General features: G+C 27.4%; 1 protein-coding gene across 1 annotated transcript in view; it reads right to left on the bottom strand.

Annotated features, from left to right (window-relative positions):
• LOC130449808 (protein jagged-1b) overlaps positions 1-19,786 on the bottom strand; it is a 245,081-nt gene that overhangs the window by 1,657 nt on the left and 223,638 nt on the right. The window contains exons 12-17 of the mRNA XM_056787827.1: positions 16,800-16,949; positions 16,418-16,531; positions 6,355-6,564; positions 5,940-6,299; positions 1,241-1,767; positions 842-1,179 (exon numbers count right to left, since the gene is read on the bottom strand). Of these exons, the coding sequence (XP_056643805.1) occupies positions 842-1,179; positions 1,241-1,767; positions 5,940-6,299; positions 6,355-6,564; positions 16,418-16,531; positions 16,800-16,949 (1,699 nt within the window). The remainder of the gene's footprint in view (positions 1-841; positions 1,180-1,240; positions 1,768-5,939; positions 6,300-6,354; positions 6,565-16,417; positions 16,532-16,799; positions 16,950-19,786) is intronic.

Genomic DNA, 19,786 nt, shown 5'->3' with positions numbered 1-19,786 from the left:
TCGTATGACAACTGTCAATAGTAATCGATTAAGAAAGTTCAAACAGTTCTCAGAGATATATTTATTAAAAAGAAGCAAAAATATTGTAAAGAAAATATTTATTTCAATTAAATACCAACTAAGGTGGTGAATGACAGATATTTGAAGGTTAGAAAATAATATTACACCCAAAAGATAGTAATAATAGACAAGATTATTGATATCCCTATACAAAAGTGAAAATTAACATACGAGGGTTATTTAAAAAGTAAGTATCGTATCCTGCTGATTTTAACTGACATTTCGTGGAAGTTAACAATGAAAGTATAATTAGTGATGAAAGGAAATGTGAGTAAATGACGTTAAATTCTCAATTAAACAAGAAAGAATGTAAATAATGAAGAACTACTTTTTAATTAGATAGTGTCATTAGTGAAGAAATCTGTGAAGTGAAGATCTGTTTCCGAAAATGTTCCTGGTGGTATAAATATAAATAATCATGTCGAAAATTGAAAAAATATTCATATTTTCATTATAAAACTCTTCTTCTTCAATAAACGATTTTCCTATAATCAATAATATTGCTAAGAGGTTAGATACGTTGTACAATTTTGAGGTTATTCTTCTTCTTTTTGGTCTTCACCTATACGTTAAACAGTTATTGAATATTCCGGACTGTTGTATAAAAGCTACGAGAATATTTCAAAGTCTGGTGGTGTCAGATATGAAAACAGGTAAGTTATTAGGTTTTAGTTTACTTTCAGTGTACTTAGTGTGTGTCGGTGTAGTGTTGGTGTAAACTATGTGTTCAGTATTCCAAAATGATCGTCAATATTGACCGAATCGAAAGGATTAACTTTACCTCCTTAAATTTTCTTCGTTCTGAAGATTATTGGATTTTTCGTCTTCGTGATTCCTGTGACAAGCGTCCGTGGATGGTGAAAGATTCACACCGCTGAGTCCCAAATTTCTCCTGCGCTGTCTGAGGTACAAAGTAACCGCCACTCCAGCGGTGACCAAGAGGATGATTATGAAACAAACCAAAGCTATAAGGTAAGTGTTGGTCTGTTGTTCGCCGGATACGAGAGCGGTTTCGACTTTCACTTCTACGATCGAAGCTAGACCAAGTAGACTGGTTTGTTTCCGAGATATAGCTTCGCCTACCACTCGTATACCGTCCAATACCCATCGATCGCCGGACTGAAATACAAAAAACAAATTTTCAAATCTAGTTTAGGGTTTTTAACTTTAGAGTACTTACCAAAGTGACTTCCACCGTATCGTTATAGCCGATTTTCAAATCGCACAGCAACACCAAAGTATCTTGGAGTCCTTCTATGGCTTGTTGGTTCGCTAGCAGTCTCCTCAAATCGCCGCATAGCCCTTCGACCGTAGTCCCTTGAGGTAATTTACCCTTATCTAGTAAAAGGGTTAGTCTAGCGCAAGTATTGCTCAGTACCGCTTGGTTCGGCCAACAAGTGCTAGGTGTCGGTAATGAAGGCGGTTTGACGCTTCTTCCGCTTTCCAATTCTCTACATTCCCCGTACGGTGAACATGGTGGGGATAGACAAGATTCCGAAGCGGAGGGAACGCACACTTGACTCAAGTTGCAAACGTTTTGATTGGAGTTGCGACAATTTCCGAGTCCGCACCATACTCTGGTGCATTTTACGATGCCGTTGGTGCACATGCACGTGTTGCATTCGTGTTGCCACGTTACGTTGTTTTCCAAAGTGTGACTGTTCCACGGGCAGCTACCTGTAGCTGGGAGATGAGCTGGATCTTTGACTGAAACGATGAATGGTGATTGTTTATTGTAATTGTTCGAGCAATAATGTTTTAAAATAATTGATAGAAAATATATCGCACCGGAAGAAGTTAAAAGTGTTTTATAGTATGTTTCTAAGTTTTTCTAAGTTTCTAAGTATGTTTTATGGCTTATGAAACATGTTTTAAAGGTGAAACAGTTGAGCAAATGGATATAAAGAATCAAAGAATAGAAGGAAAACGATTTTTCGTATAACGATGCGAGTAAATTTATGTTTTCAATTGTTTTACGATCTATAAAACACGTGTTTTATGGGTAAAACAGTTAAACTTATAGATAGGAATAGTTCGAAAAAAAAAATAGATACATTTCCTTAGTATATATCCGTATGTTAATTAATAACTTCATATCGAGTGTTTTATGGCGAGATTTCAAGTGTTTTATGGCTTATGAAACATGTTTTAAAGGTGAAACAGTTGAGCAAATGGATATAAAGAATCAAAGAATAGAAGGAAAACGATTTTTCGTATAACGATGCGAGTAAATTTATGTTTTCAAGTGTTTTACGAACTATAAAACACGTGTTTTATGGGTAAAACAGTTAAACTTATAGATAGGAATAGTTCGAAAAAAAAAAATAGATACATTTCCTTAGTATATATCCGTATATTAATTAATAACTTCATATCGAGTGTTTTATGGCGAGATTTCAAGTGTTTTATGGCTTATGAAACATGTTTTAAAGGTGAAACAGTTGAGCAAATGGATATAAAAAATCAAAGAATAGAAGGAAAACGATTTTTCGTATAACGATGCGAGTAAATTTATGTTTTCAAGTGTTTTACGAACTATAAAACACGTGTTTTATGGGTAAAACAGTTAAACTTATAGATAGGAATAGTTCGAAAAAAAAATAGATACATTTCCTTAGTATATATCCGTATATTAATTAATAACTTCATATCGAGTGTTTTATGGCGAGATTTCAAGTGTTTTATGGCTTATGAAACATGTTTTAAAGGTGAAACAGTTGAGCAAATGGATATAAAAAATCAAAGAATAGAAGGAAAACGATTTTTCGTATAACGATGCGAGTAAATTTATGTTTTCAAGTGTTTTACGAACTATAAAACACGTGTTTTATGGGTAAAACAGTTAAACTTATAGGGAATAGTTCGAAAAAAAATAAATACATTTCCTTAGTATATATCCGTATATTAATTAATAACTTCATATCGAGTGTTTTATGGCGAGATTTCAAGTGTTTTATGGCTTATGAAACATGTTTTAAAGGTGAAACAGTTGAGCAAATGGATATAAAAAATCAAAGAATAGAAGGAAAACGATTTTTCGTATAACGATGCGAGTAAAATTATGTTTTCAAGTGTTTTACGAACTATAAAACACGTGTTTTATGGGTAAAACAGTTAAACTTATAGGGAATAGTTCGAAAAAAAATAAATACATTTCCTTAGTATATATCCGTATATTAATTAATAACTTCATATCGAGTGTTTTATGGCGAGATTTCAAGTGTTTTATGGCTTATGAAACATGTTTTAAAGGTGAAACAGTTGAGCAAATGGATATAAAAAATCAAAGAATAGAAGGAAAACGATTTTTCGTATAACGATGCGAGTAAATTTATGTTTTCAAGTGTTTTACGAACTATAAAACACATGTTTTATGGGTAAAACAGTTAAACTTATAGGGAATAGTTCGAAAAAAAATAAATACATTTCCTTAGTATATATCCGTATGTTAATTAATAACTTCATATCGAGTGTTTTATGGCGAGATTTCAAGTGTTTTATGGCTTATGAAACATGTTTTAAAGGTGAAACAGTTGAGCAAATGGATATAAAAAATCAAAGAATAGAAGGAAAACGATTTTTCGTATAACGATGCGAGTAAATTTATGTTTTCAAGTGTTTTACGAACTATAAAACACATGTTTTATGGGTAAAACAGTTAAACTTATAGGGAATAGTTCGAAAAAAAATAAATACATTTCCTTAGTATATATCCGTATGTTAATTAATAACTTCATATCGAGTGTTTTATGGCGAGATTTCAAGTGTTTTATGGCTTATGAAACATGTTTTAAAGGTGAAACAGTTGAGCAAATGGATATAAAGAATCAAAGAATAGAAGGAAAACGATTTTTCGTATAACGATGCGAGTAAATTTATGTTTTCAAGTGTTTTACGAACTATAAAACACGTGTTTTATGGGTAAAACAGTTAAACTTATAGATAGGAATAGTTCGAAAAAAAAAATAGATACATTTCCTTAGTATATATCCGTATATTAATTAATAACTTCATATCGAGTGTTTTATGGCGAGATTTCAAGTGTTTTATGGCTTATGAAACATGTTTTAAAGGTGAAACAGTTGAGCAAATGGATATAAAAAATCAAAGAATAGAAGGAAAACGATTTTTCGTATAACGATGCGAGTAAATTTATGTTTTCAATTGTTTTACGATCTCTAAAACACGTGTTTTATGGGTAAAACAGTTAAACTTATAGATAGGAATAGTTCGAAAAAAAAATAGATACATTTCCTTAGTATATATCCGTATATTAATTAATAACTTCATATCGAGTGTTTTATGGCGAGATTTCAAGTGTTTTATGGCTTATGAAACATGTTTTAAAGGTGAAACAGTTGAGCAAATGGATATAAAAAATCAAAGAATAGAAGGAAAACGATTTTTCGTATAACGATGCGAGTAAATTTATGTTTTCAATTGTTTTACGATCTCTAAAACACGTGTTTTATGGGTAAAACAGTTAAACTTATAGATAGGAATAGTTCGAAAAAAAAATAGATACATTTCCTTAGTATATATCCGTATATTAATTAATAACTTCATATCGAGTGTTTTATGGCGAGATTTCAAGTGTTTTATGGCTTATGAAACATGTTTTAAAGGTGAAACAGTTGAGCAAATGGATATAAAAAATCAAAGAATAGAAGGAAAACGATTTTTCGTATAACGATGCGAGTAAATTTATGTTTTCAAGTGTTTTACGAACTATAAAACACGTGTTTTATGGGTAAAACAGTTAAACTTATAGATAGGAATAGTTCGAAAAAAAAAAATAGATACATTTCCTTAGTATATATCCGTATATTAATTAATAACTTCATATCGAGTGTTTTATGGCGAGATTTCAAGTGTTTTATGGCTTATGAAACATGTTTTAAAGGTGAAACAGTTGAGCAAATGGATATAAAAAATCAAAGAATAGAAGGAAAACGATTTTTCGTATAACGATGCGAGTAAAATTATGTTTTCAAGTGTTTTACGAACTATAAAACACGTGTTTTATGGGTAAAACAGTTAAACTTATAGATAGGAATAGTTCGAAAAAAAAAATAGTTACATTTCCTTTGTATATATCCGTATATTAATTAATAAATTTATATCGAGTGTTTTATGGCGAGATTTCAAGTGTTTTATGGCAAACGAAACCCATGATTTATAGGTAAGTAAGTAACTGAACAAATAAATAAAAATATAGAAAGAGAAAGAATAACAACGTTTTTTATATAAACAAAATTGGATTTATGTTTTTATGGAGTGTTTTATGACTGATAAAACGAGTGTTTTATAGATGAGGCTATTTAACAAATAAAAAGAAAAAACAAAACAAAAAATGACGTTTCTTCGTAAACGAATGAATAAATTCTTAGGGAGTGTTTTATGGTGTGTTTTATGATATATAAAACACATTTTTATGGGTGACGTAATTAAACGAATAAATCGAAAAAATTAGAAAAAAAAAAATCAAAGAAATGAAGTTTTTTATATAAACCAAATTTATATTGAGTTTTTATGGGGTGTTTTATGACTGATAAAACGAGTGTTTTATAGATGAGGCTATTCAACAAATGAAAAGAAAAAAAAAACAAAAAAATGACGTTTTTTCGTAAATGAATATTAATGAACGAATAGATTCTTAGGGGGTGTTTTATGGTGTGTTTTTTGGAATATAAAACACATGTTTTATAGGTGACGTCATTGATCAAACAAATAGAAATAAATTTACGTTGCGTTAGGTGTTTTTCATATTAGGGAGTGTTTTATTTCATATAAAACACATGTTTTATAGATAAAGTAGTCGAAAAACGATTAAGATCAATATAATTGACTTTATGTAATAAAAAAAATTGATTACTCACCATTACATCGTTTTCCTTTTCTTCCCGTCGGACAAATACATTTAAAATCTCCAATATCGTCGATGCAGGTACCACCATAACCGCACGGATTCGAAGAACATTCGTTAACGTTGATTCTACAATCGGGTCCCGTGAATCCCGGCGCGCATTCGCACAAAAACCAATTGACGCCGTCTATACATTTTCCCCCGTTGTAACACGGTTGGGGATTGCAATCATTAACGTCTTCTTGGCAGAGATTCCCTTGGAAACCGTCTTTGCATATGCACTGGTAATAATCGCCGTTATTCACGCAAGTACCGCCGTTCAGGCAGGGGTTCGATCGGCAAGCCGTTTGTTTGGCAATGTGACACGTTGTACCTGAAATAATAAACATTAAGGGGACGCGAATTGTAATAATAATGGTTAATTGTACCTTCCCAATCCGGAGGACATCTGCATATAAAAGTGCTTCCTAAATCTTGACAAGTTCCGCCGTTTTTGCAAGTCGCGTGATCGCAATGGCCGTCTTTTAACGAACACGTTTTACCTTTCCAGCCGTCTTTGCAATCGCATTCGAAGTCTGCGACGCCATCTATGCAGGTTCCGTTATTTCGACAAGGGTTCGGGGAACAATCGTCCGTGTCTAGAAAAATTGTTGCGACATTTTAAATTGAAAATTCTTAATACAGATACAGACAATCGATTTTAAAAATTCTGTTACCAATACCAACAAACTAAATCAACAAACAAATAATGGCAACCATTGTTTTGCATTTAAAGGTTAATTGAGTGTTTTATAGAATATTTTATTATTTAAAACACATGTTTTATATATTGAAAAAATAAATAGAAATAACTGTAAATTCAACAATAATAACTTTTTTTAGTACAAAAACGTTGATAAATGAATAGATTAATGATAATAGTGTTTTATAGCTTGTTTTTTCAAATATAAAACACATGTTTTATGGACAGAGAAGTTGAACAGTAAGTCTAAAATCTTATAAAAAAATAATAGCGACAATTGTTTTGCATTTAAAGGTTAATAAACGGATAAGTTCAAATTGAGTGTTTTATAAAGTGTTTTATTAATTTAAAACACGTTTTATATATGAAGATATTGAAGAAATAGATGAAAATAACTGTAAATTCAACAATAATAACTTTTTTTAGTACAAAAACGTTGATAAATGAATAGATTAATGATAATAGTGTTTTATAGCTTGTTTTTTCAAATATAAAACACATGTTTTATGGACAGAGAAGTTGAACAGTGAGTCTAAAATCTTATAAAAAAATAATAGCAACCATTGTTTTGCATTTAAAGATTAATAAACGAATAAGTTCAAATTGAGTGTTTTATAAAGTGTTTTATTAATTTAAAACACGTTTTATATATGAAGATATTGAAGATATGGATGGAAATAACTGTAAATTCAACAATAATAACTTTTTTTAGTACAAAAACGTTGATAACTGAATAGATTAATGATAATAGTGTTTTATAGCTTGTTTTTTCAAATATAAAACACATGTTTTATGGACAGAGAAGTTGAACAGTGAGTCTAAAATCTTATAAAAAAATAATAGCAACCATTGTTTTGCATTTAAAGATTAATAAACGAATAAGTTCAAATTGAGTGTTTTATAAAGTGTTTTATTAATTTAAAACACGTTTTATATATGAAGATATTGAAGAAATAGATGAAAATAACTGTAAATTCAACAATAATAACTTTTTTCTGTACATAAACGTTGATAAAGGAATAGATTAATGACAATAGTGTTTTATAGCTTGTTTTTTCAAGTATAAAACACATGTTTTATGGATAGAGAAGTTGAACAGTAAGTCTAAAATCTTATAAAAAAATAATAGCGACAATTGTTTTGCATTTAAAGATTAATAAACGAATAAGTTCAAATTGAGTGTTTTATAAAGTGTTTTATTAATTTAAAACACGTTTTATATATGAAGATATTGAAGATATGGATGGAAATAACTGTAAATTCAACAATAATAACTTTTTTTAGTACAAAAACGTTGATAACTGAATAGATTAATGATAATAGTGTTTTATAGCTTGTTTTTTCAAATATAAAACACATGTTTTATGGACAGAGAAGTTGAACAGTGAGTCTAAAATCTTATAAAAAAATAATAGCAACCATTGTTTTGCATTTAAAGATTAATAAACGAATAAGTTCAAATTGAGTGTTTTATAAAGTGTTTTATTAATTTAAAACACGTTTTATATATGAAGATATTGAAGAAATAGATGAAAATAACTGTAAATTCAACAATAATAACTTTTTTCTGTACATAAACGTTGATAAAGGAATAGATTAATGACAATAGTGTTTTATAGCTTGTTTTTTCAAGTATAAAACACATGTTTTATGGATAGAGAAGTTGAACAGTAAGTCTAAAATCTTATAAAAAAATAATAGCGACAATTGTTTTGCATTTAAAGATTAATAAACGAATAAGTTCAAATTGAGTGTTTTATAAAGTGTTTTATTAATTTAAAACACGTTTTATATATGAAGATATTGAAGATATGGATGGAAATAACTGTAAATTCAACAATAATAACTTTTTTTAGTACAAAAACGTTGATAACTGAATAGATTAATGATAATAGTGTTTTATAGCTTGTTTTTTCAAATATAAAACACATGTTTTATGGACAGAGAAGTTGAACAGTGAGTCTAAAATCTTATAAAAAAATAATAGCAACCATTGTTTTGCATTTAAAGATTAATAAACGAATAAGTTCAAATTGAGTGTTTTATAAAGTGTTTTATTAATTTAAAACACGTTTTATATATGAAGATATTGAAGAAATAGATGAAAATAACTGTAAATTCAACAATAATAACTTTTTTCTGTACATAAACGTTGATAAAGGAATAGATTAATGACAATAGTGTTTTATAGCTTGTTTTTTCAAGTATAAAACACATGTTTTATGGATAGAGAAGTTGAACAGTAAGTCTAAAATCTTATAAAAAAATAATAGCGACAATTGTTTTGCATTTAAAGATTAATAAACGAATAAGTTCAAATTGAGTGTTTTATAAAGTGTTTTATTAATTTAAAACACGTTTTATATATGAAGATATTGAAGATATGGATGGAAATAACTGTAAATTCAACAATAATAACTTTTTTTAGTACAAAAACGTTGATAACTGAATAGATTAATGATAATAGTGTTTTATAGCTTGTTTTTTCAAATATAAAACACATGTTTTATGGACAGAGAAGTTGAACAGTAAGTCTAAAATCTTATAAAAAAATAATAGCGACAATTGTTTTGCATTTAAAGGTTAATAAACGGATAAGTTCAAATTGAGTGTTTTATAAAGTGTTTTATTAATTTAAAACACGTTTTATATATGAAGATATTGAAGAAATAGATGAAAATAACTGTAAATTCAACAATAATAACTTTTTTTAGTACAAAAACGTTGATAAATGAATAGATTAATGATAATAGTGTTTTATAGCTTGTTTTTTCAAATATAAAACACATGTTTTATGGACAGAGAAGTTGAACAGTGAGTCTAAAATCTTATAAAAAAATAATAGCAACCATTGTTTTGCATTTAAAGATTAATAAACGAATAAGTTCAAATTGAGTGTTTTATAAAGTGTTTTATTAATTTAAAACACGTTTTATATATGAAGATATTGAAGATATGGATGGAAATAACTGTAAATTCAACAATAATAACTTTTTTTAGTACAAAAACGTTGATAACTGAATAGATTAATGATAATAGTGTTTTATAGCTTGTTTTTTCAAATATAAAACACATGTTTTATGGACAGAGAAGTTGAACAGTGAGTCTAAAATCTTATAAAAAAATAATAGCAACCATTGTTTTGCATTTAAAGATTAATAAACGAATAAGTTCAAATTGAGTGTTTTATAAAGTGTTTTATTAATTTAAAACACGTTTTATATATGAAGATATTGAAGAAATAGATGAAAATAACTGTAAATTCAACAATAATAACTTTTTTCTGTACATAAACGTTGATAAAGGAATAGATTAATGACAATAGTGTTTTATAGCTTGTTTTTTCAAGTATAAAACACATGTTTTATGGATAGAGAAGTTGAACAGTAAGTCTAAAATCTTATAAAAAAATAATAGCGACAATTGTTTTGCATTTAAAGATTAATAAACGAATAAGTTCAAATTGAGTGTTTTATAAAGTGTTTTATTAATTTAAAACACGTTTTATATATGAAGATATTGAAGATATGGATGGAAATAACTGTAAATTCAACAATAATAACTTTTTTTAGTACAAAAACGTTGATAACTGAATAGATTAATGATAATAGTGTTTTATAGCTTGTTTTTTCAAATATAAAACACATGTTTTATGGACAGAGAAGTTGAACAGTGAGTCTAAAATCTTATAAAAAAATAATAGCAACCATTGTTTTGCATTTAAAGATTAATAAACGAATAAGTTCAAATTGAGTGTTTTATAAAGTGTTTTATTAATTTAAAACACGTTTTATATATGAAGATATTGAAGAAATAGATGAAAATAACTGTAAATTCAACAATAATAACTTTTTTCTGTACATAAACGTTGATAAAGGAATAGATTAATGACAATAGTGTTTTATAGCTTGTTTTTTCAAGTATAAAACACATGTTTTATGGATAGAGAAGTTGAACAGTAAGTCTAAAATCTTATAAAAAAATAATAGCGACAATTGTTTTGCATTTAAAGATTAATAAACGAATAAGTTCAAATTGAGTGTTTTATAAAGTGTTTTATTAATTTAAAACACGTTTTATATATGAAGATATTGAAGATATGGATGGAAATAACTGTAAATTCAACAATAATAACTTTTTTTAGTACAAAAACGTTGATAACTGAATAGATTAATGATAATAGTGTTTTATAGCTTGTTTTTTCAAATATAAAACACATGTTTTATGGACAGAGAAGTTGAACAGTGAGTCTAAAATCTTATAAAAAAATAATAGCAACCATTGTTTTGCATTTAAAGATTAATAAACGAATAAGTTCAAATTGAGTGTTTTATAAAGTGTTTTATTAATTTAAAACACGTTTTATATATGAAGATATTGAAGAAATAGATGAAAATAACTGTAAATTCAACAATAATAACTTTTTTCTGTACATAAACGTTGATAAAGGAATAGATTAATGACAATAGTGTTTTATAGCTTGTTTTTTCAAGTATAAAACACATGTTTTATGGATAGAGAAGTTGAACAGTAAGTCTAAAATCTTATAAAAAAATAATAGCGACAATTGTTTTGCATTTAAAGATTAATAAACGAATAAGTTCAAATTGAGTGTTTTATAAAGTGTTTTATTAATTTAAAACACGTTTTATATATGAAGATATTGAAGATATGGATGGAAATAACTGTAAATTCAACAATAATAACTTTTTTTAGTACAAAAACGTTGATAACTGAATAGATTAATGATAATAGTGTTTTATAGCTTGTTTTTTCAAATATAAAACACATGTTTTATGGACAGAGAAGTTGAACAGTGAGTCTAAAATCTTATAAAAAAATAATAGCAACCATTGTTTTGCATTTAAAGATTAATAAACGAATAAGTTCAAATTGAGTGTTTTATAAAGTGTTTTATTAATTTAAAACACGTTTTATATATGAAGATATTGAAGAAATAGATGAAAATAACTGTAAATTCAACAATAATAACTTTTTTCTGTACATAAACGTTGATAAAGGAATAGATTAATGACAATAGTGTTTTATAGCTTGTTTTTTCAAGTATAAAACACATGTTTTATGGATAGAGAAGTTGAACAGTAAGTCTAAAATCTTATAAAAAAATAATAGCGACAATTGTTTTGCATTTAAAGATTAATAAACGAATAAGTTCAAATTGAGTGTTTTATAGAGTGTTTTATTATTTAAAACACGTTTTATATATGAAGATATTAAAGATATTAAAGATATGGATGGAAATAACTGTAAATTCAACAATAATAACTTTTTTTAGTACATAAACGTTGATAAAGGAATAGATTAATGACAATAGTGTTTTATAGCTTGTTTTTTCAAGTATAAAACACATGTTTTATGGACAGAGAAGTTGAACAGTAAGTCTAAAATCTTATAAAAAAATAATAGCGACAATTGTTTTGCATTTAAAGGTTAATAAACGGATAAGTTCAAATTGAGTGTTTTATAGAGTGTTTTATTATTTAAAACACGTTTTATTTATGAAGATATTGAAGAAATAGATGGAAAAACTGTAAATTCAACAATAACAACTTTTTTTAGCACGTAAACGTTGATAAAGGAATAGATTAATGACAATAGTGTTTTATAGCTTGTTTTTTCAAGTATAAAACACATGTTTTATGGACAGAGAAGTTGAACAGTAAGTCTAAAATCTTATAAAAAAATAATAGCGACAATTGTTTTGCATTTAAAGGTTAATAAACGGATAAGTTCAAATTGAGTGTTTTATAGAGTGTTTTATTAATTTAAAACACGTTTTATATATGAAGATATTAAAGATATGGATGGAAATAACTGTAAATTCAACAATAATAACTTTTTTTAGTATATAAACGTTGATAACTGAATAGATTAATGATAATAGTGTTTTATAGCTTGTTTTTTCAAATATAAAACACATGTTTTATGGACAGAGAAGTTGAACAGTGAGTCTAAAATCTTATAAAAAAATAATAGCAACCATTGTTTTGCATTTAAAGATTAATAAACGAATAAGTTCAAATTGAGTGTTTTATAAAGTGTTTTATTAATTTAAAACACGTTTTATATATGAAGATATTGAAGATATGGATGGAAATAACTGTAAATTCAACAATAATAACTTTTTTTAGTATATAAACGTTGATAACTGAATAGATTAATGATAATAGTGTTTTATAGCTTGTTTTTTCAAATATAAAACACATGTTTTATGGACAGAGAAGTTGAACACTGAGTCTAAAATCTTATAAAAAAATAATAGCAACCATTGTTTTGCATTTAAAGATTAATAAACGAATAAGTTCAAATTGAGTGTTTTATAAAGTGTTTTATTAATTTAAAACACGTTTTATATATGAAGATATTGAAGATATGGATGGAAATAACTGTAAATTCAACAATAATAACTTTTTTTAGTATATAAACGTTGATAACTGAATAGATTAATGATAATAGTGTTTTATAGCTTGTTTTTTCAAATATAAAACACATGTTTTATGGACAGAGAAGTTGAACAGTGAGTCTAAAATCTTATAAAAAAATAATAGCAACCATTGTTTTGCATTTAAAGATTAATAAACGAATAAGTTCAAATTGAGTGTTTTATAAAGTGTTTTATTAATTTAAAACACGTTTTATATATGAAGATATTGAAGATATGGATGGAAATAACTGTAAATTCAACAATAACAACTTTTTTTAGTACATAAACGTTGATAACTGAATAGATTAATGATAATAGTGTTTTATAGCTTGTTTTTTCAAATATAAAACACATGTTTTATGGACAGAGAAGTTGAACAGTGAGTCTAAAATCTTATAAAAAAATAATAGCAACCATTGTTTTGCATTTAAAGATTAATAAACGAATAAGTTCAAATTGAGTGTTTTATAAAGTGTTTTATTAATTTAAAACACGTTTTATATATGAAGATATTGAAGATATGGATGGAAATAACTGTAAATTCAACAATAATAACTTTTTTTAGTATATAAACGTTGATAACTGAATAGATTAATGATAATAGTGTTTTATAGCTTGTTTTTTCAAATATAAAACACATGTTTTATGGACAGAGAAGTTGAACAGTGAGTCTAAAATCTTATAAAAAAATAATAGCAACCATTGTTTTGCATTTAAAGATTAATAAACGAATAAGTTCAAATTGAGTGTTTTATAAAGTGTTTTATTAATTTAAAACACGTTTTATATATGAAGATATTGAAGAAATAGATGAAAATAACTGTAAATTCAACAATAATAACTTTTTTCTGTACATAAACGTTGATAAAGGAATAGATTAATGACAATAGTGTTTTATAGCTTGTTTTTTCAAGTATAAAACACATGTTTTATGGACAGAGAAGTTGAACAGTAAGTCTAAAATCTTATAAAAAAATAATAGCGACAATTGTTTTGCATTTAAAGGTTAATAAACGGATAAGTTCAAATTGAGTGTTTTATAGATTGTTTTATTAATTTAAAACACGTTTTATATATGAAGATATTAAAGATATGGATGGAAATAACTGTAAATTCAACAATAATAACTTTTTTTAGTACAAAAACGTTGATAACTGAATAGATTAATGATAATAGTGTTTTATAGCTTGTTTTTTCAAGTATAAAACACATGTTTTATGGACAGAGAAGTTGAACAGTAAGTCTAAAATCTTATAAAAAAATAATAGCGACAATTGTTTTGCATTTAAAGGTTAATAAACGGATAAGTTCAAATTGAGTGTTTTATAGAGTGTTTTATTATTTAAAACACGTTTTATTTATGAAGATATTGAAGAAATAGATGGAAAAACTGTAAATTCAACAATAACAACTTTTTTTAGCACGTAAACGTTGATAAAGGAATAGATTAATGACAATAGTGTTTTATAGCTTGTTTTTTCAAGTATAAAACACATGTTTTATGGACAGAGAAGTTGAACAGTAAGTCTAAAATCTTATAAAAAAATAATAGCGACAATTGTTTTGCATTTAAAGGTTAATAAACGGATAAGTTCAAATTGAGTGTTTTATAGAGTGTTTTATTAATTTAAAACACGTTTTATATATGAAGATATTAAAGATATGGATGGAAATAACTGTAAATTCAACAATAATAACTTTTTTTAGTACAAAAACGTTGATAACTGAATAGATTAATGATAATAGTGTTTTATAGCTTGTTTTTTCAAGTATAAAACACATGTTTTATGGACAGAGAAGTTGAACAGTAAGTCTAAAATCTTATAAAAAAATAATAGCGACAATTGTTTTGCATTTAAAGGTTAATAAACGGATAAGTTCAAATTGAGTGTTTTATAGAGTGTTTTATTATTTAAAACACGTTTTATTTATGAAGATATTGAAGAAATAGATGGAAAAACTGTAAATTCAACAATAACAACTTTTTTTAGCACGTAAACGTTGATAAAGGAATAGATTAATGACAATAGTGTTTTATAGCTTGTTTTTTCAAGTATAAAACACATGTTTTATGGACAGAGAAGTTGAACAGTAAGTCTAAAATCTTATAAAAAAATAATAGCGACAATTGTTTTGCATTTAAAGGTTAATAAACGGATAAGTTCAAATTGAGTGTTTTATAGAGTGTTTTATTAATTTAAAACACGTTTTATATATGAAGATATTAAAGATATGGATGGAAATAACTGTAAATTCAACAATAATAACTTTTTTTAGTACAAAAACGTTGATAACTGAATAGATTAATGATAATAGTGTTTTATAGCTTGTTTTTTCAAGTATAAAACACATGTTTTATGGACAGAGAAGTTGAACAGTAAGTCTAAAATCTTATAAAAAAATAATAGCGACAATTGTTTTGCATTTAAAGGTTAATAAACGGATAAGTTCAAATTGAGTGTTTTATAGAGTGTTTTATTATTTAAAACACGTTTTATTTATGAAGATATTGAAGAAATAGATGGAAAAACTGTAAATTCAACAATAACAACTTTTTTTAGCACGTAAACGTTGATAAAGGAATAGATTAATGACAATAGTGTTTTATAGCTTGTTTTTTCAAGTATAAAACACATGTTTTATGGACAGAGAAGTTGAACAGTAAGTCTAAAATCTTATAAAAAAATAATAGCGACAATTGTTTTGCATTTAAAGGTTAATAAACGGATAAGTTCAAATTGAGTGTTTTATAGAGTGTTTTATTAATTTAAAACACGTTTTATATATGAAGATATTGAAAATATGGATGGAAATAACTGTAAATTCAACAATAATAACTTTTTTCTGTACGTAAACGTTGATAAATGATAATAGTGTTTTATAGCTTGTATTTCGAAATATAAAACACACGTTTTATGGACAGAGAAGTTGAACCAAAACTGTCCAAACCGATGAGAAAATTCCAGATCCCATGCCGACACACCGGCGAGTGACAATTGATCCAACTGTCAGTGAGTACTGCATCAAATTGTGACAGGTAGAGACACAACGTCATTTCCGTTACTTTACTCACCTCACCTGGTCCCGTGTGACTTTTTTTTCACCAAGCAATAAAATAAGAATAAAATGACATAACTGACGCCAATTTCTTTAAAATCATCCATTTTTTTTTTCATTATAACGTCGGTTATTTCAATTTCAATATCTGAAGATGATGAATTGGTTATCGAAACGCGCGTCGGGCAGTGTAATATTGTGAATATTGGTGTAAACATGAAAAAACAAAAAATGATAATCAACTTACTGATATTACATAAAGCTCCTTCCCATCCTTCGATGCATATACATTGAAAAGCGTTAATTTTGTCGACGCACGTTCCCCCGTTCTCACAAGGGTTGATTTTACAATCATTAATGTCTGAAACGAAAATTATAACTCGGTAAATTCGATGCCTCATTTAATATTTTGATATAAAAACTTATATTGAGCGACAGATAAACTGAAATGTTAACAAATAACCGATTGGTTACACTTCGTGCCCTGTGAACTGAATTTGAACTCGATACACGAATTAAACAAAAAAATTTAGAGATGGGGGCTTAGTTGAAGAAGAAAATGACGCGCAGTAAGAAAAAAGTTCCGAAATAATTGTTGTTTACGTCGTTATAATCGTTAAGACACTTACTTTCGTGACAATATTTTCCTGTGTACCCCGGTTGACATTGACATTTGTATCCTACTCCGGCTTGATTAATACAATGCCCGTGTTCGCCGCATATACTCGGTGCAGTGATTCTATTTCCGCTTTCCGACATCATCACACAACTATCCACACCTTTAAAACAAAACGTTACGAAAATATAATCGTCAAATATTTAACTAGAACTTTGTCAGTCATTACTTTTCTTACAACCCTCGTATGTGTATAACGCGCCATTTTCCGTCCAATAATTTCGCGAAAAAAAAAGCTGGAGATGTAATAATTATTTTTAGTTACTGAAAATGTATGTTTTAATGATATACGTATATATATATATATCAAAGTGGCTTTAGCAAACTAAAAACCTCTAGATCATTATCGCCCAAATTAAAAACTTTACCACGAGAAAATTGTAGGTTGGAATCGTAATTCGGTGCGATAGACAGGGTAGAACAGGGTAGAAATCAAAATTTTGGAAAAACAAATTATCAATTCTATCAATTCAAAGTGTCTGGATTCATTTAATTCTATATGTATGTAACGATTTAATTAGTTATGTTAAAAAAATATTATTCAATGAGAAATAATATTTCGATTATAATGAAAAATTAAAGAGTGATGTATATATCGAGTCCGGTCCTGTTGAAAATATCGGTATAGATGGAAGGCGATCAGTTGACAGGCGCTTTCTATGCGAGACACCTGAAGGAGTCTCCGTGGGGCTCCGAGACCTCCGACTGGGTCAGAAATCGAACTGGACCGGTCTCGCTGTCCGTTGCTTGTCTTATACAACTAATTGAAGTACTAGCAGTTTACTAAATAAATCTTACGTCATAAAAAATTAACTCAAATACGCACGGTTAGTTTAAAACGCTCGAATGAAGTTTTGAAATTACGTTGTATTTGAATTTCGAAATTTTTTTGACTCGAAACAACCAGATGAATAAATATGTTTATTATTTCACGTATTTTTTTTTTCATATTTTCTTACTTGAAATTCAATTTAAGTGCGTTGCCGATTATGCAACAAACATTACACGTTATTTGACGTGTCACATGATGTTTCGCTAGAATTGTGACGTTCACAGTCTGAAAAGCACAGGAACGGCTGATAGTTATAATAGAACAAATTTCGATAATTGAGATTGAAAATTCAAGAAATTACGTTCATTTAAATATACGTAATTGTTTTTTTTTATTGTAAATTGTATCTAATCATAATTATTTTAATATAAAAATCAATTTTTTGGAAAAAACAACGATATAAAGTATTTTAATTTTAATGTATGGCTTGAGTGTAATCGTCATTTATATTGTGCAAGGTGTAACCCACCGATATATAGGCAACAAACATTACATTGAGTAAAATATTTGACATATCACGTGATATTTGATAACAAATAAACTTTATGTAAATTATGTCATGTGATATTTGTCAAAAATTAACAAATAAATACTATAGAAATTATATCACGTGATATTTGACGATACGTATTTTCATATAAAAGAACAGGACCGGCTGATAAATGTAAATGAAAGAAATTCGATTTTTGGTTTGTATAAACATTATTTTTAGTGGAAATTAATTTATTTAGTATTCCCTATTTGGGAGTTTTAATGTGTTGTGAATGTTTTTAAGAATAAAAATGGTAAAGTCAATAAAATTGATTAAAATCCTGTCACTTTTTTATTTTTATTTATATTTTTCGTTTTCTATTTTTTCATTAAACGACAAGTACGAGTTAATGAATATATTTATACGTTTCTTTTGATATAATACCGTCACTAATTTCGAACAATCGCCAAACACGATCTCTTCTTCTATCCCCCATATCTATCTGTATTCTAACTATCGACACCCACACGAAAAAAACAATACACGGTACTGTTGGTTGGTTGTTGGTTGTTTGTTGGTTGTGCATTAAGCCGTGAATACCAATTTGATAAACAAGATAACAGAGTATTGATATCTTCCATTAATCTTCGACTCGTGTGACTTTCTTTATTTCATAAAGGAAGATGTTGTCGAGTATTAACAACATTAGAAATGTAAAAACGTGGTTGGGTGACGTTAGATGCGGGAAACTATTCAAAAAAATATCGCCTGGAGCTTCATAACTTGAAATATATACCGGATATACGAGGTGCGATCGAAAATATATCCGATAAAAAAAGTTTTATAATATAAATTACTTAAAAGGAATTTAAATCTCATATTTTCATGTCCTATCATGTATTGTGACAAGTTTGAACGCGTTCCCGTTTGTCAATATACGACTATAGTTGCTTTGGTGTTGAATACGTTAAATAAAGTGTCGAAAAAGATTAAAAAATTTTAAAATCTGTCTATGGTGACTACGTAGTATCTATGAGGATTGTTTCAAGTAGGAAATGTGTCTTTTAAGGACAAATCTTGATCCTTCGATTATAAAAACTGAAGGAAAAGTACAAAAATTCAATAAATGTTACGAGGGGGTACTGATATGTTAGTGAAATAATATGTAAACGACTAGATTTGAGAATTTTGTCAATTTTAGGGATTGTTTTAAATGGAAACGTGTCTTTTAAGGACAAATCTTGATCCTTCGATTACAAAAACGGATGGAAAAGTACAAAAAGCCAATAAATTTTACGAGGGGGTACCGATATGTTCCTGAAATAATATGTAAACAACTAGATTTGAGAAATTAGCCAAGTTTAGGGATTGTTTTAAATGTAAACGTGTCTAATAAGGACAAATCTTGATCCTTCGATTACAAAAACTGAAGGAAAAGTACAAAAATTCAATAAATGTTACGAGGGGGTACTGATATGTTAATGAAATAATATATAAACAACTAGATTTGAGAAATTAGTCAATTTTAGGGATTGTTTTAAATGTAATCGTGTCTAATAAGGACAAATCTTGATCCTTCGATTACAAAAAAAGATGAAAAAGTACAAAAAGTGAACGAATTTTACGAGGGGTACTG

The sequence above is a fragment of the Diorhabda sublineata genome, chromosome 10 (genome assembly GCF_026230105.1).
Source record: "Diorhabda sublineata isolate icDioSubl1.1 chromosome 10, icDioSubl1.1, whole genome shotgun sequence".
NCBI lineage: Eukaryota > Metazoa > Arthropoda > Insecta > Coleoptera > Chrysomelidae > Diorhabda > Diorhabda sublineata.
This window is presented reverse-complemented; position numbering and strand designations above follow the sequence as displayed.